The sequence below is a fragment of the Akebia trifoliata genome, chromosome 11 (genome assembly GCF_017979445.1).
Source record: "Akebia trifoliata isolate Shusen 1 chromosome 11, ASM1797944v1, whole genome shotgun sequence".
Taxonomy (NCBI): domain Eukaryota; kingdom Viridiplantae; phylum Streptophyta; class Magnoliopsida; order Ranunculales; family Lardizabalaceae; genus Akebia; species Akebia trifoliata.
Genome location: NC_141385.1, coordinates 50,392,804 through 50,416,584, shown reverse-complemented (window position 1 = coordinate 50,416,584; position 23,781 = coordinate 50,392,804). Strand labels below are relative to the sequence as shown.

Below are 23,781 nucleotides of genomic sequence, written 5' to 3'. Positions count from 1 at the left end.
CTAACCTATGCCCATTCATCTCCAACTCTGCTACAAAGAAGAAAGACTCCTCTCCTCTATGGTCCTGATTCTTCATCTCTTCCTTCTTCGTTCTCATCAAATTAGGTCTTGTGAGACTGTTACGTTCCCATATTTTGAAAAGGGACTATTGTAGCTTAGGTTGCTAAGGATCATATGATCACAACTCACATGTTTTAGAGTTGTTTTAGAATGTATGTGTTAGGTGGGAAAAGGTAGTTAGTTATTTCCCTTGTAAATAATGGGGATGGTTTTGGAAGTAAGTGCTTTATAATTAATTGAGTAGTGAACTTGTTTTTCTAATTTTTAGGAGTGGTGCAACGTGCTAAACTTTTGTAAAATCTATTTAAGTAGTCAATTAATGTGAATAGAAGCATGCATAGAATTATTATTAAAGTCTTTTGGGATTTGGAGATTCACCATATCGAATTGGTGGTTTAAGAGGTCTGATTCCCTTGAATGAGATCAATTTCTGATTTTTCTTCATCTTTTATTATTTTTGTGATCCAATTAAAGTAGGTTCGTATCAGAGTCTATTTTCTCCACCCAAGCTTTACTCATAGGCAATCTCGTATTCTTCCATTGTTCGAATTCGAACTCTCGAAATCATCTCCTCTACATTTCAGTCGTTTGGTTCCTTACTCTTCTTCGTTTTGTTCGAACCCTAACTCATTCCCATCAACAATCTTCTTCGTTTTGTTTGAGCCCAACCCTTACCCATCAACGATTGCAGTTGTAGAAATCAATTTTATTCATCAAAAATTTCGATTACAACGACGACGAAATCTTTCACTTCTTCAATCGATTCAAGGGACGATTTCCACAGAGGTTAGTTTATCTAACCGTGAGTTTTCAGGGTGTCTTTAGGGGTTTCCTCTATCTCTAATTTCTACAAATACATGTGAAAGATCGAGGAAACCTCCAAATATACTTGTGGGCACTCCATGTCAAAAGGCGCTATTCTCATCCTCCAACGATACTGACGAGAAGGGAAAAAAATGTCATATTTCGTTATCTTCAAAAGTGGAGAGATGAGGAGGGGAGGAAGAGAAAGAAATTTCACGTTTCAAGTTTGCCTCATGAATTTCAAATTTACAAAAATAATTAATATTGGCAGACCAGCTATCGCTACTTACACCCTAAGTAAACAAACATATTTAAGCTGATTTCAGAAACCCTAACGAAGGCGCCGTTTCAGAAACCCTAGAGGTGTAGAAGGAAGGAGCCGAACTCGAGTAGGAGACCACGTGAGGTCTCTCTCTCTCTTTTGGTTTTCTTCAAGAAACCCTCTTCAACGGCGCACACCTTTCTCTTCTTCTTCTTTTTTCAAAAACCCTCACACGCTCTGTTTTTGTTTTTGTTACAATGGGAAGTCATAATCTTCGATCTCAAGGTCATTAAGTGGTAATTTTGGTGTGGCGAGGTTGATGCGAGATAAGCAGACCAAAGAGCTAGTTGCCGTGAAGTATATAGAAAGAGGCGAAAAGGTTTGTTTCTTAGAATAATAGAATTGTTTGAAGTTCCTCCATTTTACAGTTATTGTGATTAAGAGGTTAATTATTGGTTCAGAGAATCGGAAATCATGTGAATTATGTGGAAGGTGAAGACATCTATTTGAGAAACTAAGGACACAATCCGAATTTGGGTTTTGTTTGAGTTCTCTTTTGGCTTGAATTTTGCTTCGAGAATTTATGATTATTGTTCTTTCTAATTAGAAGCTAGTTTTACTTAGTTTGACCGTCGCTGTAAATTGAGAATTTTTATGAGTTTTATGTAGTCTAGTTTTGCCGAGTTTAGGTTTTTCTTGGTTTGGAGAAATTTATAAGAGGAGAGTTCTGTCAGATAACTCTGCGATGTGAAAGTTTCCACTTTGGTTAGGAATGTGTTACTATTACAAGTGGTTTAGTTGGAAGGTTTTTGAGTTTTATTTGATTGGAGAATTTTGGTTTTTGGATTTTATTTGAGCTAATCAGCAAATATTATCTAATTTTATTAGATGACAATACAGTTCAAAGAAGATTACTAAAGAGAATGATGACTCTGGATCATAGTTTCCAAGCCATGCCTTTTGAGTCCATTAAATGATTTAGTCAGTACTATGGTTTAAAGTTTCATATAGTTTCGAAATGTCTCGGCTGAGTTGTATCAGTTTCAGCTGAAACAAGAACAAAACGTTAAACATATAGATTGTCTCCGTTCACCTCACCTATATGGATTAAAAAAATTCTTATGTTATTTGAGAAACAAAAAATTTCTTTAGGTGTTTATATTTTGTATCATTGTATAAGTAGAACTTTGTTCTTTAGACTATGAAGGGTATAATAGTCATTTGACAGGAATAATTGCTCTTCTCTTCTCTTATGAATCCTAACCAAACAGGAGAAACTTGGTTCTTTCTCTTCTCTTCTATTTCAATCCAAACAGGGTGAAGAGAAACTAATCTTCTCTTCTATTCTCTTCTCTTCTATTAATGAGTTTCTCTTCCCTTCTCTTCTCTCAATCCAAACAGAGTGTTAGGCAAGGAGGAGGAGGAGGAGGGGGACAAAAGAGAGAGATAGAAGGAGGGGGAAAAGAACAAAGAGAGAAAGAGAGAGAAACCTTTCCAAGCAACTACACTTCTCTCTTTCAACTCGCTTCATCCAAACCATCTATTCTCTCTCTTTCTCATGTATGTGACACAAATCTCGCACCAATAAACAACGAAACCCTAACTCGCACCACTCTCTCAGACGACAAAAATAGGTACAACATCTCTCTCTTGTCTTGCACTAATGAAACCCTACCTCTAACCCATGTCATCTCTTACTATCTCATCACAGCTCTTTGTGTTAATTCTATTTTTTTTTTGTTGGATTTTAGGTTTTTGTTTTTTTTTTTTTCTCTCCAAATGTTACACCTTAGCCATGTGTTAACTCTAATCAAGCATTGTCAATACATTTTATTCCACATGTTGGGACTTGCATTTGCTAGACAAATTCAGTTTAGATTAAATCTACAATATAGAGAGAATGTGTTCTGATAAAGTGGTTCAGTGTAACAATCTACTAAAATAATTGATTGTAAGTAAGAAAATTCCCTATATTTTTTTAACTTTGGAATATATTCGTAAAATTCTTCAAATTTTCAATGATTTAGGGATGTGGATGTTGTTGAGTTTAGTCCCACATCGGACACATATTACCTTTTCTCTCTCCTTATAAGATCATGGGCCTCTCCACTCATTGCCAATTGGTTTTGAGTTGGACCCCCAAATTTAGCAGATGTGCATCTTGTAAAATCTTGAGTAGTGATAATCTGGCGCCCCCCTCTGACATATGCACCTCTAAACTATAGACCATTTGCCTTGGGATACACATGAAAAGGATTTATGGCTATGTATATCCCAAGGCACATGATCTATAGTTTTGTGATGGGGCGTATGTTAGCGGGGGTGTTAGCAAATCATTATTCAAAATCTTATTAAGATTTTCTTTGATTAAAAAAAAATAGATTCTCAAATTGATTAAGAACAATGAAAAAATTGTGTTAAAGGGTGGGGTAGGACCAAGGTGGGTTTTAGAAATACCATTATGGGCGGGGATTGGTTAAAATTTCATACCCTATTCAAGGTCGAGGTGGGTTAAGGGTGAACAAAACTAATCAGGGCTAGGCCAGGTTAAGCTAAACCCGCCCCGTTGCCATCCCTAAGGGTTTCTAATGAGATTAAGTTTATGCTTGAAAGCTGCCATTTTAATCCAATCGGATCGGGTCAATTTTGGATTGACTATACAAGTAATCGGATTGGATTTGGTTAACAATCATAGAATAAAAATTCGGATTGGTATTGATCCGGCACCAATCTGATACATTGCCAGCAGCACTATTGGGTTTATAATATTTCTTAACGGAGTATCACAACCGCACGTATTAGGGCACTTGTTTTTAAAACTAACCGATGCCGTTGCTTTCTTTTTTTACAAGGTTATAAAAGCAAAGAAAGGGTGCACAAATTTGGCATCTATTAGGATTTGTGATCGATTCTGAAGAATTTTTAATGAAGAAGATGGTTGTTGATGAAATAAGTGTACCATTTCTTAATCGGAATGGGTGGTTTGGGAAATTTTTGGATAAGGGGAAGACTACGAAAGAAGTAAGTTTTTATTCTTGATGCTTATGACTTTTTTTTTTTTGGATTTTGCAAATGAATGAATCTTGTTATTTAATTGAAGAGTGATAGTTAATTAGTTATTTCTGTTTGGTTACTATTTTATCATACATGTAGAAAGCTGAAAAATTAAGTTATGGTTAATTGTTGAATCTTGGTTCTAGATTTTTTTTAAATGAGAAGTAACTGTCAATCCCAAATCCCCACTTTGTATGTTCTGTTACCTCACTTTCATAGGAACATTTTTTTTACTATATGAAACAATGGTTTCTCTATTAATATCTCAACAATGAAGCAACCTCCAAATAACCATTAGAGCATAAATAATCTTACTTTGAGAACTCCCCATAGTGTACTTTGTAACTGAGTTTAGGGTGTGTTTGGAAGCGGTCGTTAGTTGGATTTGGAGTTGAAATTGGAGTGAGAGTTGGAGTTCATTCTAACTCCTTAAATAAATTCTCCACCATTTTTTCTCCAAGAATACCCTTCCCAACTTGTTTTTAACGAAAAAGACAATGATATGTTACGTGTTTGGGGCAAATAGTCGGGTGCCAAACATTTCCCATATATATATTTGTTGAAAGAAAAAAATTCGAGCCTCACTCTATCAACCTTTGTGGGATGGGAGGGATTTCCAACAAAAATGTATCCCTAGGAAATCATGCATTAATAGTAATCCATAATGTTGAGATTTTAGTCATTTGCATGTATACGTGTAGGCAATCAAAACAACAACATAGAAAAAAAATGTGCGCATCAAAATTTCGGTAAAACCCATCTTGGAATATGACACATGGCCTTTTGTATTTATATCAACTCCCCCACTTTTCATCATTTGGGATACGTCTTCCTATGCCACGTGTCATATTAGGGTTCTACAGAAATTTGAAGCACACTAACTGCGTTTAAGGATTTTTTTATTATTATTATAGAAAAATGGGGGGTGAGACTCTCCATTATTACGTTGGCATGTTAGGGTTCCCAAGAAAAAAAAATCTCTTGGAAATATGAACTTTCCAATATTTCTTACAACTTGACCGTCAGTTTGAAATGTCCAGCAACATATCAACATTTTTGTAAAAAAGAAAAAGAAAAATACATTGCCTTAAGATATGTGAAACCCTTTTCTTACTAACGTAGTAAGATTTTGAGCCTTACCAAGGGCCATTTTGATCAAATGGATTCCTATACTAGAAATCCAACACCACATCAGTTTGATCGAAAAACTCATATATATATATATATATATATATATATATATATATATATATATTGAAATAGATCCATGGTTTTGAAAATGGACGGCTAGATAACTTTCACAAAGCTTGCAAACTTAAAAATAAAAATCAACGGTGAAAATAACTTTTTTTTCCCCAAAATTCATTGAATTTCGTCCTCTACAATGTTTTGGATGCCAAGAGATGAGTCCAAACACCTTAGTAAGGCTAGAATATTTATTATCTTAGTAAACTTAGTAGGACTCTAAAAAGATATTCATATCCATTTCGTTGACATTGCCTGCGAAGAGAAAGGACTGAAGAGTAAAAAAAAGAAAATAAATGAAAATGCATATGCATGCTCCAGTAATAAGGCAGGCTGTTGAACATGACCGGTTCGACTTAAAAGAAGGCTAAAAATAGAAACTGTGTGAATAGTGACGAAGAAGAAGAATGCCATTTTACATAACCTTTATCCATTATAGTTTTATCATCTAAAATCACCCATTTTCAGCTGAAGTCATCTTTGTTGAAGATGCGGCAGTGTAAATTTATTCTATTTATCTTCTTATTTATTTTTAGGCTAAAATCTCTAAACTTCATGATAGACTTTCTTTGTTGTAAACTTAGTTAGAGTGTAGACCTCCCTTCATAGAGCAAAATGAAAACTAAACCCAAAAAAAGTCTCGTCGGAACTACACAAGTATTCTCTTCTTCTTTTTCTTTTATTTTAAGTATGATTATGATTTTTTATTTTTTGTTAAAATCTATCATCTTCACGTCTTTCGGTAGATTTAAAAAAAAAATCTATGAAACTTTATTTTATATTCAAATCAGTCATCTGGTTTAAGGATCGATAACTAAGATGCAGTCATGGAGAGAAGTCCAGAGGAGACAAATCCGACTCCTAAGACTGATGAAGTTAGTTCTTTGTCCTTTTCTATCTAGTTACTAGTTTCTAGTAAGCAAATCCTGAAGTATTATTAATCTATCGAATCTCTGTTCCTTATAGGATTTAGTGATAGAAAGAAGTCAGGAGAGAAATTCAGTTCCCTCTGCTGACGAGATTAGTTCTTTCTCCATCCCTCTCTCATTTGTTATGAATGAATGAAGATTAATAATCTATTGATTCTGTGTTCCTTACCGGGATTCAATGATAAATAGAAGTCATGAGATAAATCCCGTTCCCTCTGTATATATATGATGTTGTGTATTCATGTTTTACAACAAAACTTAGCTTTTAATTCTTTATTTTCTCTCAACCTAAAACGCAAACGCAAGAAGAACCAGTCGAAGTAACGGTAAGGTGGGTTTCGATTGTGCGAGCTTTGTAATCGTCTTTTTCGGCCGGTGAGCATACAGGAACATATTCTCTCACTCTCTTTCTCTCTCTTGGTAAAATCCTATTTCTTCGACTGTGCGAGTTCCATAACTTTCATCTTTTCTGGCCGACGAGCATCCAAAGATACTTCTCTCTCTCTCTCTCTCTCTCACACACACACACACACACAGAGAGTAATACCCCATTTTATTTGATTTTAACACTAAAATAGGTGGAAGATTACGACTGTTGGAGTTGAAAAAAAAAGAAAATCAATTAGTTTTTTTACAGATTGAGGATATGGTATTTTGTAGGATTTTTAATCGGATCGGATATTATTGAATATCCGATATAGTTATGAAATTCGGATTCGAATGTTTGTTAGTGATATTCGATTTGATTCGAATTCGAATTCAGATATCATTATTTTTTTTCATATTCGAATTCGGATATGGCACTATCCATCAGATATCTATCCGTTGACAGCCCTACCTGAAGGCTTACAATCTAGCATATAGGTTTCTTTGAGTAAATCAAGCGTATCTTTTCGCTGAACGACATAAATGCCTTTGCTAGAACGAGCTACTTCCATGCCAAGAAAATATCTCAAGAATAGAAAATGGAAGTTTAAATATCTAGCTCAAAGTGGGCTGGTAGCTTTTGAACAATGAGGGAGGGTTTGACGTATGTATCGGGCCATATAAAAAATAGAATTATTAATCAAAGATTAAGTTCACACTAACTGTACAGTTCTCATGCATAAAGGCTCAATCTTGTTTTAATTTATAACATTGTTATATCATTTAAATCTATATCACATACCTCGTGTCAATTCCTATGGTTCAAGAATACCTAGCATTAATTTATAACATTGTTATCTCACTTAAATTCATATATTATATAACCTAGTATTAATTCCTATCATTTGAAGAATAACCCTTCATGCAAAAATACACTAATGTTATGCCGAATGACTTTATGATAGGTTGTTGCTAATGTGGGACATCCTACATCACATTCATTTAACTTCGGGGTCTAGTTTACTAAACAAGACAACATGTGGAATGATTTCAAGTGAACATAAAAAAAAGTTTCGGAAAATAATAGAATGTAATGCATGTGTGAGGATAGAAGTCTACTAATTTAAACCAAAAATAGCAACAGATCAATTAAATCCTTGTTATCTTCAGTATGAGATGATAATCTCAAAAAAGTCAAACAAAAGAAAATGTCAGACTTGTATATTAAGAGTATATTATCAAATTGTATTTTTTACATAGTTTAAAATTTAATACCCATCTCTATATTTGGAAAATATTAGGTCTACGTGAGTAATACTTCCTTTCAAGTGTTGTGATTTCTTAGATACTCTAAATTAAGATTAATATAAAACAAGTGAAACTCAAAATTTTAATTGAATTACGTGGATGTAAATACAATAAATTGAATTTTCAATAAGTCAATTTATGGAGGTTATTCAAACTTCCAGAGATGGTGGGAACATCTCACGTCATATATAAAAAAAATCATTTAAAGGTTTGATACCTGTTCTGATTATTCTCACGTCTGCCATTTATTTCTTTCTTGTAGTATGCTTTAGCATTCTGTAGAATAGTAAATCGAAATAATGCATTAATGCAAGTTGTTTTGAAAGAAAAAAAAATAGTTTATTATAATACGCTTTATCCTTCTGTAGAATGTTAAAGATATAAAATGCATTAAGATTTATGTAAATTGTTTTGGGGAAAAAAAAGGAATACCTCTGTAATTAATGTAACTCTATCCTATTTTGAAAGGCAATCATGTTTATTTCAAAACTTGTGATTTTTTTATGAACTTGTTCCATTATATCTTTTTGTTATAAATGATTCTTCCAAGCAAAGTGAGAAAAATATAAACAAAACAAAATAAATAAAAAACTAAAATCACATCTTGTACTAGTAATTTCAGATTATTGAATTCTGAGATCCATGGATCCTTTGAGGAACATGAGACGATAAATTAATAATATTTCATTCATTTTTACCTAATGACCCGTAACTTTTAATTAGAGAGAAAATGAGACTTCTCTCCATTTTCTTTCTGATGGAGAGAAGTCTGGAGAGAAATCAAACTCCTTGTCCATCCCTTTCTCTCATTGTCTCTTTAATTAAAAGTTATGGGTCATCAGGTAAAAATAAATGAAGTATTATTAGTCTATCGTCTCATGTTCCTTATAAGATTCATAGGTCTCAGAATTTAGTAATCTGAACTTACTAGTCCAAGATGTGAGTTTTAGAATTTTATTTGTTTTGTTTAGATTTTTCTCATTTTGCTTGGAAGAATTATTTATTTCTCATTTTGCTTGGAAGAATTATTTATAACAAAAAGATATAATGGAACATGTTCATAAAAAAACTCACAAATTTTGAAATAAACATGGTTACCTTGCAAAACAAGATAGAGTTACATCAATTACAGAGGTATTACTTTTTTTCCCCCCCCAAAACAACTTGCGTAAATCTTAATATATTTTATATCTTTAAAATTCTACAGAAGGATAAAGCGTATTATAATAAACTAATATATATATTTTTTCAAATCAATTTGCATTAATGCATTATTTCGCTTTATTATTCTACAGAATGCTAAAGCATACTACAAGAAATAAATGGATGGCAGACGTGAGGATAATCAGAACAGATATCAAACCTTGAAATGATTTTTTTTATATATGACGTGAGATGTTCCCACCATCTCTGGAAATGAAATAGCCTTCACAAAACTGAGGAGATAAATCCAACTACTCCCAAAACTGAGGTTAGTTTTTTTTGTTATTTTCTCTCTAGTTACTAGTTTTTAGTAACCAAATCCTGAAGTATTATTAATCTATCGATTCAGTGTTCCTTACAGGATTCAGTGATAGAAAGAAGTCCAAAGGAGATAAATCCAACTGTCGAGACTGAGGTTAGTTCTGTGATAGAAAGAAGCCCAGAGGAGATAAATCCAACTGTCGAGACTGAGGTTAGTTCTTTGTCCTTTTCTCTCTATTTACTAGTTTCTAGTAACCAAACCCTGAAGTATTATTAATCTATCAATTTTGTGTTCCTTACAGGATTCATTGATAAAGAGAAGTCCAGAAACTCCTAAGACTGAGGTTAGTTCTTTGTCATTTTCTCTCTAGTTACTGGTTTCTAGTAATCAAATCTTGAAGTATTATTAATCTATTGATTATGTTCCTTACAGGAATTAGTGATAAAGAGAAATCAGGAGATAAATCCAGTTCCCTCTGCTGAAGAGGTTAGTTCTTTCTCCATCCCTCGCTCATTTGTTAAGAATGAATGAAGATTATTAATCTATCGATTTTGTGTTCCTTACCAGGCTTTGGTGATAGATCAGGAGGGAAATACAGCTCCTTCTGCTGATGAGGTTGGTTCTTTTTCCATCCCTCTCTCTCATTCTGTCTCTAATTAAAAGTTACGGGTCATTAGGTAAAAATGAATGATGTATTATTAATCTATCGTCCCATGTTACTTACAGGATCCATGGGTTTCAGAATTTAGTAATCTGAAGTTACTACTCCAGGATGTGAGTTTTAGTCTTTTATTTGTTTAGATTTTTTCTCACTTTGCTTGGAAGAATCATTTATAACAAAAAGATATAATGGAATAGGCTCATAAAAAAATCACAAGTTTTGAAAGAAACATGGTTGCCTTACAAAACAAGATGGAGTTACAATCAATTACAGAGGTATTCCTTTTTTTTTTCCCAAAACAATTTGTGTAAAACTTAATGCATTTTATATCTTTAATAGTTTACAGAAGAATAACGCGTATTATAATGAACTAATATATATTTTTTTTCAAACTAACTTGCATTAATGCATTATTTCGCTTTACTATTCTACATAATATTTTAGCAAACTACAATAAAGAAATGGCTGACAGACGTGAGAATAATTGGAACAGGTATCAAACCTTCAATGATTTTTTTATATATGATGCGAGATGTTCCCACCATCTGTGGAAGTTGGAATAGCCCCCATAAATTGACCAATTGAAATTCAATTTATTGTATTTACATCCACATAATTCAATTAAAATTTTGACTTTCACTTGTTTTATGTTAATCTTAATTTGCAGTATCTAAGAAATCACAACACTTGGAAGGAAGTATTAGTCGCGTAGACCTACAGTTTTCAGAATATAAAAATAGGTATTAAATTTTAAACTATGTAAAAAATACAATTTGATAATATACTCTTAATATACAAGTCTGACATTTTCTTTTGTTTGCCTTTTTTGAGATTATCTTCTCATACTGAAGATAACAAGGATTTAATTGGTTTGTTACTATTTTTGGTTTAAATTAGTAGATTTCTATCCTCACACATGCATTATGTTCTATTGTTTTTTGAAGCTTTTTTGTATGTTCACTTGAAATCATTCTACATGTTGTCTTGTTTAGTAAACTAGACCCCGAAGTTAAATGAATGTGATGTAAGATGTCCCACATTAGCAACAACCTATCGTAAACTCATTCGGCATGACATTAGTGTATTCTTGCATCAAGGGTTGTTCTTGAAACGATAGGAATTGATATTAGGTTATATAATATGAATTTAAGTGAGATAACAATGTTATAAATTAATGCTAGGTATTCTTAAACCATAGGAATTGACACAAGGTATGTGATATGGATTTAAGTGATATAACAATGTCATAAATTAAAACAAGATTGAGCCTTTATGCACGAGAAGTGTACAGTTAGTGTGAAGTTAATCTTCAATTAATAATCCTGTTTTTTTATAGAATCCGATACATACGTCAAACCTTCCCTCATTGCCCAAAAGCTACCAGCCCACTTCGAGCTAGATATTTAAGCTTCCTTTTTCTGTTCTTGAGATATTTTCTTGGCATTGAAGTAGTTTGTTCCAACAAAGGCATTTTTGTCTCTCAGCAGAAAGATTCACTTGATTTACTCAAAGAAATAGGTATGCTCGATTGTAAGCCTTCAGATACACCTATGGGCTCTTTTGACAAACTTGGCTTGAAGGAAAGCTCTACTCCAGTTGACAAAGGGAGGTACCAAAAACTAGTAGGTGATTTACCTGTCCCACACAAGACCAGATATCAGTTTTCCTGAAGTGTGGTAAGTCAGTTTATGAACAACCCCACTAATGAGCACCTTGAAGCAGTCTACAGAATTCTCAAATACCTCAAAAAGACTCCAGGGAAAGGATTGTATATTAAAAAGAATTGAAATTATTAGATTCGATTAATATGTGGTATTGTCACACTTAGTGTGAACATAATGCATAAATTTATCAAATGCAAGATTCTAGGGAATGCAATACGCTTGCAAAAACATGGAAGAATCTAATGGATGACTGTTTTCATACCTACAACTCCGATTTAGAATATAGATGGGTACATGTGGTGTTAACCTTTAGATTTTCTTTTATTTACTTCTGCCTTATTATTAATGGTGCTCATACTTGGCAAAAAGACTCAGAAGTTAATTCTTACAAACTGCATGATAACTGTATTGACATCATTTCAACTAGCAGAGTATATGAGAAGTCACATTTAGGTGAAGCCACTGCCTATATCAATTCAAATCAATTTGAACTTTGAAATATCAGATAACAAGTTCACCAATTACCTATGGAAAATCAAAACTATAAGAGAAAGTGGGCCTCTAGTGAACAAAATTGGGTAAACCTCTCTTATTTGGGAGGTTGCAAACTAGAGGGAAGACTTTGGTGAACATGATAAGGGGAAAGCCATTGGCAAGGCTGGGAAGCTCTTTTGAACCTCATAACCAAGGAATCATAGTTAATCTGGAACACTGTCCAGAATTCCAAACATTGGGATCATTTGAGGAAACAGTTTGTCAACCGCGTCCACGTAGGATGAAACCGATGTGGAAAAACATAATGAATATTATTATTCCTGCTTTGACTTTTCTCGTTCTCTTCGTCGCCATAATTTATCTTACGTCGTCATGTGGTAAGTTGATTTCTTTTACTTTTATTTTATTTTAACTATTTTGAAAAATCTGAAATTTATGATTTCTTGAACAGAAAAGAAGGGTATTGACATGCTTAAACTAAAGAATGGATATGGATCAACAAGAGGTAAAATAGAGGACAATTTTCTTCTTTGAGCTGAATAGTGGTTTTTAAAAGAATCTTTTATAGGACATTTTGTTCAAATGGTATATATTGTGTGATGCATGAGTGTTATAATATGTTGTTTTTTTTTTCTTTTGATCTTGATGGGTTGGCTGCCTTGTTAATCAAAATCTTTTCTTATAAAAAATATTGAAAACATTTAATTTAAATCTTGGAAAGAGTGGGGATCTTGTGACCAAAATGTAATTTTGTGGATGAATGGTAGGGGAGATAGTCTCACATAAGAGAAAATATACAATTGAGGCCTAATGAAGTTTTATAATTTCCATCATTACTTTCAAAAGACATGGTCATACATCAAAGAGATCAAAAACATGGTATGAATGACACTTTCCAACTAATAGTTTGAGAATAGTACCTGCTGATATATGGTGTTCCGTGCACAAGTAAGGAACAGTTCGCATTGTGACATAATAAAACAAAGCAGCAAAGAGAACAAAAATAACACACGAGTTACACAAGAATAGAAACCTCCAAATAGAAAAGACCCTTTAAGACAATATTACATAATTCCCTTTTTTGGTAACCCAAAATAGAATACAAGACATTTTAACAACAATCTCCACCTTGAAGATCAGTTGGGATGATAATCTGTTATGTGCTTATCCCTCCAGATTGGCATAAATACCAGAACCACCATGGAAATAAGCCGCATGTCTCACACATGAATGATAGGGTTCATCATCTTCAAAACCTTATCATAAACATCTAGGGTTGGATGTATGTATAACTAATGAAATCATTGCAAAATGAATGTAGGAAGCTAGGAAGCAAGAGATGATGATTTTAAGGAAGTCAATACTTATGGTGATTTAGTTTTCAAATGCCGAAAGTCTAGTACAATATAATTTTCTTTTAGGTATTGGCATGATTCAGGATTAGATCGAGTCGATACAAATCTTAAGTAATAGTTTTAGTTTTTGAACACTATGTAAGGAATTCAACCCGAAATTCCAAACTTGTGAGAAACAAGAAATAGAAGAAAAACACACACGTCGAAAAAGAAAACAATCACACGCATAAGACAGTATTTACGTGGTTCGGCAATTTGCCTACGTCCACGGAGTTGTAGAGATTTCACTATTTCGAGAAGAATTACAAAAGTGCGGCTCTAGTCTCAAAGACGACAACCAAAACCTTAAAAAAACCCTAATCACCAAAAACGGCTTTTATATACTGCGCACAAGATACACAATGGGTTACAAAACAGGCCCCAAAAAGGGGGCGTTGCCCCCTGGGCCCCCAAGAGGCTTATCCATGAGCGCTCCAGCTTGGGCCTATCGGCCCAAGCCTCCACTCCATGGATTAAGCCTCAGAAAATATCCCATCAAAATACCACACAAACATTATTCGGGTCGGGTCGGGTCGTCAACTGGATCAAAATATAACTAGGCTCCACAAAGCCCAACACACTATAGTCTTGATCCTTGAAACAAGAAAACTTTAGTTTTATGTCTAAACAAAAAGTTAATTCTCATGCAGGAATGTGTGCAACAACGCGAGCAACATCAGCGGTTTTCACAGTTGATTTGATGATGCTGTCAACTCATTCAGTAGAGGATACTCTTGAATCTTGGATTTGTGTCCATGACTTTCACAATGAGTGAATTTTGCATGCAAAATATTGCTTCAGTAGTTTTGCTTACTATTATTTTGTGTGACATGTGTTGGAGTGGAATTACAACATATAGAAATTTTCAAAAAGCGGTGCTGGAACCTGATGAGTTAGATGAATTTTATGGGAAGTTGCAAAGTGGAGAGAAGAACTTGGTCAATATGATGAGGGTAAAAGCATCGACAAGTTCATGAAGCACTTCTGAACCTCCTAACCAAGGAAGTCAAGTAAATTTGGAACACTATATTGAGTTAAAGATGGAGGGCAGAACTTGGTGAATATGATAAAGGGAAAAGCATGGACAAGAGGTTTAGTAAGCACTTCTGAACCTCCTAACCAAGGATTCCAACTAAATTTGGAATTGTCAAGAACTAAAAAATTGGAATCTTTTGAGGGGACTGTTTGTTAACTGCTTCTTCCATATTGAATCAGGTCTGGAAAAACGTATTGAATGACTGTATACATACTTTTGTTTTCCTCGTTATTTATCACACCTCAATTAAAGATTAAAACACATTCTTCAAACATTACAAAGGTTTGGCTCGAAGTATAATCTCAACATTGTAACACATTCAAACAATTTTAGTAGTTGTTTACAATTATGATTAGGCTCATATAAAATCCTAAATAAAAAAATAGATCAAATCTAACAAATAATGAGAGTTTCCTTCACAACTTCAACTTTTACTTATTATTATTTTTATTTGGGGTATAATCAATAAAAGTTGGGATGTCAATAGCAGCTCTCTATTTTTATTTATTAAAAAAATATTGAACTAATTTAAAATTAATTGTTCAAATAGAAATTAAAAAAAAAAGAAAAACAGATTGATTCAAATAAATTTAATTTTTTTATAAAGTGAATAATTTCTAACAATTTTAATATATATTTTACAAATAAAATTATGCTTTTTTTAATGCTTTGTGTGCAAGCAAATTGTTTTTCAAGAGGGGTAACGGGGTTTGCAAATTGCTTTTTGCACAATTTTCTAATTTTTGACACTCGTCAAACACTTGCAATTTTTATGACATTTCAATTTTCCCCTAAATTTTTGTGCAATCGATCGCACCCTAAGCAGAATTGTTTTCCATTAGGGGCATGTTACCAATTTCAAAACATAAAGAGGAACCTCAAATCTTATGTTGAAAATCATTCAATAACTGGACCAGTCTTTTTACAATCCTGACCGAGTCACTGCTCAAACTGATTGAACTTGTTGAATAGGATGGTCTTATTGTTTTTTTTTTTTTTTTTTTTTTCTTTTTCTAATTGGGTTTTTTATAATCTCGACACGTAGAAGCTGCTTCGATTTTTAAAACACGAGTGACAAGTGTTGCTAATTAAGGTATGCAAAGCTTCATCGCTTCATCCTTGCGTGGCAAAGTTGATAATTATCGAGTCAAAAGAGTAAATAATCAAGGGTTTTTGCCAAAGATTGTATATGAGGGGAGTTATGTCACTTTTTATTGGTCTCTCATTAAAGATACTGTTCAAAGCAGGTATGAAATCAGTTTGAAAACAACAAATGCAAAACTATATAACTCTTCGATATTCCAACGTGGGTAGGTGAACTCTACCCTAACCCAAGCAAACATTTTCTTGATTTGTAAGATTACCTCATAGATCTTGTGTGTAGGTCAGGAAGTGAGTTAGAAACACTCTGTTTCTCCATGCACCTCTTAGCCCAAGCTATCAGCTTTGGGCACTCTTCTTCCATATTGAAGTTTCAGCATGCCTCCATGGTGTAAAACCAGATGGCAATGTCCACAAAACCCAAGTTGTCACCACCAAAGAAGAGCTTTTCGCCCCCAGAAGTCCTAGTAAGACTGAGAGCCCGACTATCTATGTTATTCAGGCTAGTCTCACCATGAGGAATATCTTCCCATTCAAGTCAATTGTTTGATGTTGGCTGCTATTATATTCAATTGGCGATAACTGAATTTTCAAACAGATGACACGCCTTCTTGATGCACGGTCTTCGATGAGTGATTAATCAAAATTAACTGAAATGCCTTCATCTTTAATTTCTTGCCAACAAGTCTTAATTTTAAAAACCTATGGTCTTCAATTTTTAGGGTAAAAACCTACATTTATTGGTAGAAATTCTATTGCCACACCGACTTCTACTTATAATTACCATTACAAACTACAGTTCATCTGTTTTTTTTTTTTCTGAAGATATCTCAAAAAAAACAAAAACAAAATGGAGCAGTGCATAAGAGTATACAAGGTATTGTAATAAGATGTGTACTTACACACCAAATCATATTATTATGAAAATTTGGAGAGCAAAAAAAAAAACTAGATTAAGTCGAGATTAGATCCATTAGAATTTACTTCCAGTTAGAATCTTTCCATTATATTTCCACATGGAGGTTTGAAGATGAGGCTATTTCGATATTTTCTGTTAGTCTCTCATAAAAGACCACAATCAACATGTCATTAGTTTCGAAAAGAGGGTGCATACCAAGTTTCACCAAAACCCAAAGGGGTATGTTTAATGATCCAAACAATAGGGGGGCTCTGGTCCGCTCAAACATGTCTTCGCATATAATTTTATAAGAGGGAATGATAAATTTCAAATAATAATAATAATAATTACAAAACAAAACAAAAAGAATAGAAAGAAAGAAAAAAAAAAAAAGTCTGGGATCTTGGGGCCCAAGGAAGGTTTATAATTTCCACAGTTTTCACCTTAGAGAGAGTCATACATCAAAGAGATCAAAAACACGAAACAAGTGACACTTTCCTATTAATAGATTGAGATTAATACCTGTTACTATAAGGTGTTCCATACACAATCAAGTAAGGAATAGTCCGCATAACCGTGTCGATTGGTATTGCAAAGTTGACCCCAGAGGATTGTCCTGTCCCTGTGAAATGATGGGCAATGCAATCAAAAGCAATTATAACTTAGAATACTAAAATAATGGGTCTCCTCATGTTTATTAGTAAGTTATTTTGTTTGGGAATTTGCTTGCTAATCATCGTTGAAGCTGAACCAATTTAAACCAACATTGCATGGGTAGACTCCCGAAATCTGATATAGAAGTTAGGGATTTGGAATAGAAATTCAATAATAATAATACGATACCGAGTTAAGAATAAGGCTAAAGATCTAATAGTAAATTTTTCACGATTTTTTGCAGGAATAACAGGGTTCATCATCATCTTTAAAGCTTTATCCCAAACACCTACGGTTGGCTTAATGTGTATCTACTGAAATCTTCTCTGCAATATGAATGTAGGAATAAAATGATTATTGTATTTTTTTAGGAAGCCAATGCACATAGAAAAGCTAGCAGGATCTCTAAGCTAACGATTGATGGGAACATAGTGAAAGGTGAGGATGTGTTAGATGTGGTATTGGACTTCTCCAAGTTGTAATATGAGAATGAAACCTTCAGGCCATTGTTGTATGGCTTAATGTTTGAAGATATCACTGTGGAGCAGGCCAAGTGACTTGGGAGACCTTATAAGGAGGAGGAAGTGTGGGAGGTTATAAGAGTTATGGATGGGACAGCCCTTGGAAGTTGGACCAGATGGTTTCACTGACTTTCTACTAGTGTTGGGAGGTAATAAATGAAAACTTCATGAACATGCTAAGATATTTCCAAGGTGAAAAATTTCTGAATTAGGGGTCTTATTGTACTTTTCTTGTATTCATTCCAAAAAAAGCAAGAATTGGAATATATATCTGATCTATGCCCTATCAGCCTAGTATGTAGCTCTTATAAAATCATTGCTAAGGTCCTTGCAACAAGACTGATATCCATTGCTAAATGGCATTTCTCATGAAGCAAAGAGTTTTTTTGAAGGGTAGCGACTTTCTAAATGGCATTTCTCATTGCTAATGAGTGCATAGGTTATGGGGTGAAGGAGAGTAAGCCAGGTTTTATCTGCAAATTGGCATTAAAAAGGTGTCCAATCGGGTGTCTTGGAGCTTCTTGAATGAATTGTTACGCATAATGGGATTTGGTTGGAGGTGGAGGAACTGGATTTTTAAATGTGTGTCATTTGTTTCCTTTTTTTATCATAGTAAATGGTGAATCTACTTGATATGGGTATGACGATTTCTAAGAACTCATAGAGAGTGCATCATCTTGTGAACAATTAAATTAATGGCCCTAAAGTATAGATATCGCTATGGGTCTACCAAGAACTTTGTTTAAAACCAAAAGCGAAAAAAGTAAACAGGTGCAGAAGATCAAGAAGTCAAGAGTTCTATTTCTTATAAACTTGTCGGTACTCCCGTAATCATAACTAGCTTGCATAGAAAAGGGAAAAAAAATTATCCAATGGAGGTAAATCTTTCCCCCTCCCCTTTTCTTGTAGAACAAGCAACAAGGAAGAGTCTTTACTTTTTTTCCTTCAATGCTGCCAAGCTACAAAGTAGGAAAATCAAGAAGTGGAGTAAGTGTGTTCACCTTTGCGAGTGAAAGTGGATGTGTTAACTCCAATGACATGCCCATATGAATCAATCAATGGCCCACCTGAATTCCCTGTTACAAATTTCAATATGTCAAGATGAACGTGAAATGATTAGAAGCAATAGATTGGAAAACCAACTGAACGCTGCAGCATCTAACAGAATGAAATCAAAACTACTAAGAATGGCTGATGAGGCCTAAATTGAGAAATTTATGTTCTATTTAGAAATAAATCCTCACTAACAAAGAGATGTTTTAGCAGATATTGGTGAACAAAATAATTGTGGACATAAAAATGGTAAAATAAGTTGGTTGATGTCAAAGTCATCTTTGTTCATATATGCCAAAAAGATTTAACTGAAGGTTGACTAAGCAATGCTTTATATATAATTAAGAGAGAATAGAAATCACCGGCATTAATAGCAGCATCTGTTTGTATAGCTCCTCGAATGGCACTTCCATTAGGAGAAGGTATCTCCCTGCCTAGTCCACTCACGACCTGCCCTTTTCATCAAATCATCTAGTAAGCAGAATGATAATACATACAAATGTTTGTTTCTTAGTTAAATTGTTTAATCATTCCGACTCAAGGCTCATCTTTGGAATTTCAAGACACAACAATCTGTCACAAAATTCTGTAAATTTTTCAATAAAAATATCTAAATAAGGGAATGGACAATTAAATTGGCGAATAAATCAGTGATTTGACAATATTCCCATAGTTACAAAATTACTTCATACTCCGATTAAAGCCATAATAATCTACATACAGCATATAATATATGCCTTTAGCAACTACTGATATCACATGACAGCCGAGGAGTTCATGAAAAGTTACCCCTGTTGTCAACGTGTTCTCAAATCCATAAGGATTTCCAATGGCGAAGCAGCTCTGACCAACACGTAAATCATGAGATGTACCAAGAAGGGCCGGCTTTAGCTCATTCCCTTCAACATCAACCTGAACCAAAATACCGAAATACTAAAATAAGCATTTCAGAACTGCTTTCGTGTCTTCAAGTATTTAGCTGGTAATACGTACTTAAAACAAATACATATATTTCATACACAATTATTTCGAAATATGCATATTACAAGAAATGCACTATTGGTTTCAGAATAGGAGCTGTCAAGCTCGAAAACCAATACATATGCGTCACCATCTTCATGCAGAAACTATATTTACTCTAGTATGACTAAGCCAGCGAGTCATGTGATGACATGTATTTTCTTTCACCATAACTAAACATTGACTTGGACAAGTCTATTGTGTTATTAAATCTTTCTTACGACTCATAAATTCTATAAAAAAAAATTAGACATTTAGGTTAGCAATATCTGCTTATAAACTTGAGGATTTAAAGAACATAATTTCTCCTCCAAGTACGGCCTTTCAGCGTAAACTCAAATGGGCTATAGTGCCCACTCTCTTCAATTAATAATTAAAGTTTAACTGTCACAAATATGTTCTCTTTTTTCTTAAAATAGACTAACCAGATATTTCACAGCCTTTATCAAACTTCTAAGGACAAACAAATCATTTTTCATTTTCAACATAAACAGTGTAATACCATATATTCTATTGTTAAAGTACACATATATTCAGTATTTTGGTAAAACAAAGATCTATTAAGGAGGGACATGTTCGGAAATATACAATACCTTCAGAACAGCCAGATCGTATGCAGGATCAAAACCAATAATTTTGCCTTCTTTGGAAAAGCCATTTCCACTGGAATCAACCAGATAAACCTGTAAATAAGAGCACAGAAATCTGATTCTAGTTCACTCATAAACATTGAACAGAGATTGATAGCAACATAGGACAGTCCCTTATCCCCATATCGATTTTGAGAAAAAAAGAAGAGAAATGGAAACATAAAACAAACCTTACAACGCTGAAGCCCACTTGTATCTGTAGCCAGTTTAGCTATGACATGATAATTAGTGACCTGTGATACAATCAGATAAATTTTCCCATATCAAAGATGAGGAAACAGATGCATATATATGTGTGTGTGTGTGTTTCAAAATCTTGTTTTGCCTCAGTGATGTTCACTCTGCCAAGGTAGTGAGATGATACATAGTGTTATATTAGATATCTTCAAAGGTCTGATTTAAAGATTTAGATCATTATTTTTTACAGTACGTGTGTTTTATAACATATAATATCATCATTAGTGCCTTATTCCAGATATTTGGACAACAACAATACATGATTAGATAAGAAAAAATCATTTACTTTAATTAAGCATTGAAAATGGTTTTATGTCTTTCGAAGAATTATCAATTTTCCCATATCTTGTTCAATTTCAGTTGGCATGTTTTGTTCCAAAAGCTTACCGAGACAACACTACTTTGAACCTCAGACAACACTGTGCATCTTCCAAATAACCAGATATATTAAATATGGATCAGGGTATTATATCTGCCACATTGGTGTATTATAATCAATATGGAAATCTCAGGAAAAGCGGAAGAGAAATGAGGAGGGGGGGACCTATACAGAAAAGGTAAGCATTGATGAAATCAAGCACTATAAGCATATATTTAAACTAAATCTTTAAGATTTGGTTTAATGCTCCAAATTCATAGAACATCAATTAAATAGGTGGGATTTAGTTGTGCTTTACAAAGAAATTTGCATAAGATAAAACCATCGAGGCATTGTATGATACCTAGTATCCATAGAGAATACCTCAACAGGTAGAAGTATTCAATCATCATGACCTATCATGAAAATGTAAATTGGAATATAAGTGGAGAATGCCTACAACGTGCCCACTCTTATCCCAGATGAATCCAGAACCAGTGCCTTCAACTTTTGCATTTTCATCGTCAATTAGAGTGACTTCATTAGCGTTCTTGGGGTTTTTCATTATTTCAAGGTCTTTAATGAAAACCACTGATGGAGAAGTTTCCTACAATCACCCATGAGACGTTACTCTGTTACAATACAAGTACAATCACATTCACATATAATAGTAAATAGGAGAAGATGAAGAGAAGAAAATAAGAAAAAGCCTTCAAATCAGTTAAGCTTGATGTGCAAACTACTCTCTTTTTTCTCCTCAGTGTCACTCATATTCTCCCATATTAAATCTATAGGTAGACATTCCTGTTTATTCTATGTTCTAACCACATAAGGTACTTGAGAATCCTTTCTAAATGGGTTTACTTCTCTATGCATCCTCTACTAATGAACCAAAAAAATAAAAAGCCAAAAAGGTTTTTTGAACCCATATCAAGAATCATTAGAACACTTCTCTCAACAATCTGAAACTATTCCTTCGCTGTTCTTTACATATGAATGAAAACTAATACAAATCAATAGAGCAGATGAACAATCTGAGATAAACTAAAGTTTAGGTCATCATCTTTACATATGGTATATCCCAACTATTTGGGGTTGGCAACTTAACTTCTATATCTCCATTCAACTCTATCTAGAGCCTATGCAGTTTGTTAAGGCATCCTTCAAATAATTTTTACTATCTCAAGCTGAAGTAGTCCTTCTGAAATAACCATCATTGGTCAACAATCTAGATAGAGTTGAATGATAGAAAATTTTTATATATAAAAGATAAATGGATGGTAGAGATCTACAAGTTGAATTTGAACATGGAGATGTCTTCAATGCCTTACCTCTAGAACCATATTCATTTTGAAATAACCCTTCCTGATAAATTTGGGGGTCCAACTCAAAACCAATTGGCAATAAGTGGAGAGGTCCAGGAGCTTATAAGGAAAGAGACAAGGCTCAACACTTCCCATTTTAATCTCAAAAGAAATAATGGGCTAAAGCATTAAATTGCATAACACAAGCCACAAGGCAAGTAAATTGAGAATATTTGTATGCATATATGCTGAAATTTGGTAGTAAAAGCTATAATTTGTTTGTGAAATAGTAATATGAAGATGGGTTGTCTGACTTTTGAAGTGAAATGGGCAATGGGTCACCTTTAAACATTCTTTGCCATCGAGATCTTTCAGTCAATCTCAGCAAAAGCTAAATGGGTCTGTAACGCATGTATGTGTGTGTGTGTGTGTGTGAGAGAGAGAGAGAGAGACCTGGAATAAATGAACAACCAGGTCTTCTTGTTGCTGAAATTCATCCTCTAGAGCTCTTGCAAACTCAAATGATGAGGGACTGAAGTAGTTGGGAGCTAATTGGAGAAAAGAAGCTACAACAGAGGAAGCTAATAATATAGATTTTCTCCTAGTAAGGAAGAAACTCTTGTTTGAAAGAGGAGAAGAAGAAGAATGAATGGGAATTACAGAGGGGAGAGACTGTAACGATCCCAACACCTTCGACATCTCTATTTCTTTATCCAACTGTTACTTTATTCTAATAACTACCAGATAATATAAGAGACTAATCTGGACTCTGGTGGCCCTCTCATGACCATACCAATAAAATAATTTCAATACTGCCACACCAAATTTTACTAACAGCACACTCATACTTGAAGTGCTTTTAGTAAAAGTTGGTGTGTCAATAGAAGCTCCCTATTTTTAATTTTATCTTCTACCTGTAATTTATTGTTGATCTTATTATTCCTATGTTGTATTTATGTCAATGATCACAAAAATCGTTTGGACTGTCCCAATTACCAAGTGGTCATAGTTTGCTACTGAATTACATTGGTTGGCCCGGGTTGAATTAAGGTTTTTCGGTTCATCACTGTAGATTGAATCCGATTCGTAAACATAGTTTGTACTTTGTACTTTGTAGAGGGAGTTTTAGGTCATTTATTTTAATATTAGATAAGACCTAAATTGTGGGCATGTCATCATATTTGAAAACACATGGTATTATTAACCAAAATGGAAAGAATTCATAATTTTTCAAAATAGATG

The 23,781-nt window shown here is 33.7% G+C and overlaps 2 protein-coding genes across 11 annotated transcripts; one reads left to right on the top strand and one right to left on the bottom strand.

Moving 5' to 3' along the window:
- The first annotated feature begins 459 nt into the window (after positions 1-459).
- LOC147392475 (uncharacterized) lies at positions 460-15,002 on the top strand. 10 transcript variants are annotated; one of them, XM_086458070.1, is made up of 12 exons: positions 469-1,505; positions 2,528-2,760; positions 3,979-4,147; positions 9,581-9,703; positions 9,795-9,836; positions 9,926-9,979; positions 10,061-10,108; positions 10,220-10,267; positions 10,352-10,429; positions 10,589-10,647; positions 12,765-12,818; positions 14,358-15,002. In XM_086458070.1, the coding sequence occupies exons 3-11, from the start codon at positions 4,052-4,054 to the stop codon at positions 12,778-12,780; spliced, it is 564 nt and encodes a 187-aa protein (XP_086314196.1). In that variant the 5' UTR covers positions 469-1,505; positions 2,528-2,760; positions 3,979-4,051; the 3' UTR covers positions 12,781-12,818; positions 14,358-15,002. The 10 variants fall into 10 exon arrangements, with proteins under 10 accessions (XP_086314201.1, XP_086314198.1, XP_086314196.1 ...); XM_086458072.1 differs by lacking the exon at positions 2,528-2,760 and having other exon boundaries at positions 466-1,505; positions 9,593-9,703; XM_086458069.1 differs by lacking the exon at positions 2,528-2,760 and having other exon boundaries at positions 471-1,505.
- A 2,040-nt stretch (positions 15,003-17,042) lies between these two features.
- On the bottom strand, positions 17,043-23,283 carry DEG5 (DEGP protease 5). Its single transcript, XM_086457453.1, has 8 exons — positions 22,993-23,283; positions 21,696-21,842; positions 20,811-20,873; positions 20,584-20,673; positions 19,760-19,882; positions 19,333-19,420; positions 18,919-18,993; positions 17,043-17,364 (listed from the first exon to the last, which is right to left on the bottom strand). The coding sequence occupies exons 1-8, from the start codon at positions 23,236-23,238 to the stop codon at positions 17,258-17,260; spliced, it is 939 nt and encodes a 312-aa protein (XP_086313579.1). The 5' UTR covers positions 23,239-23,283; the 3' UTR covers positions 17,043-17,257.
- Between the last annotated feature and the right edge of the window lie 498 nt (positions 23,284-23,781).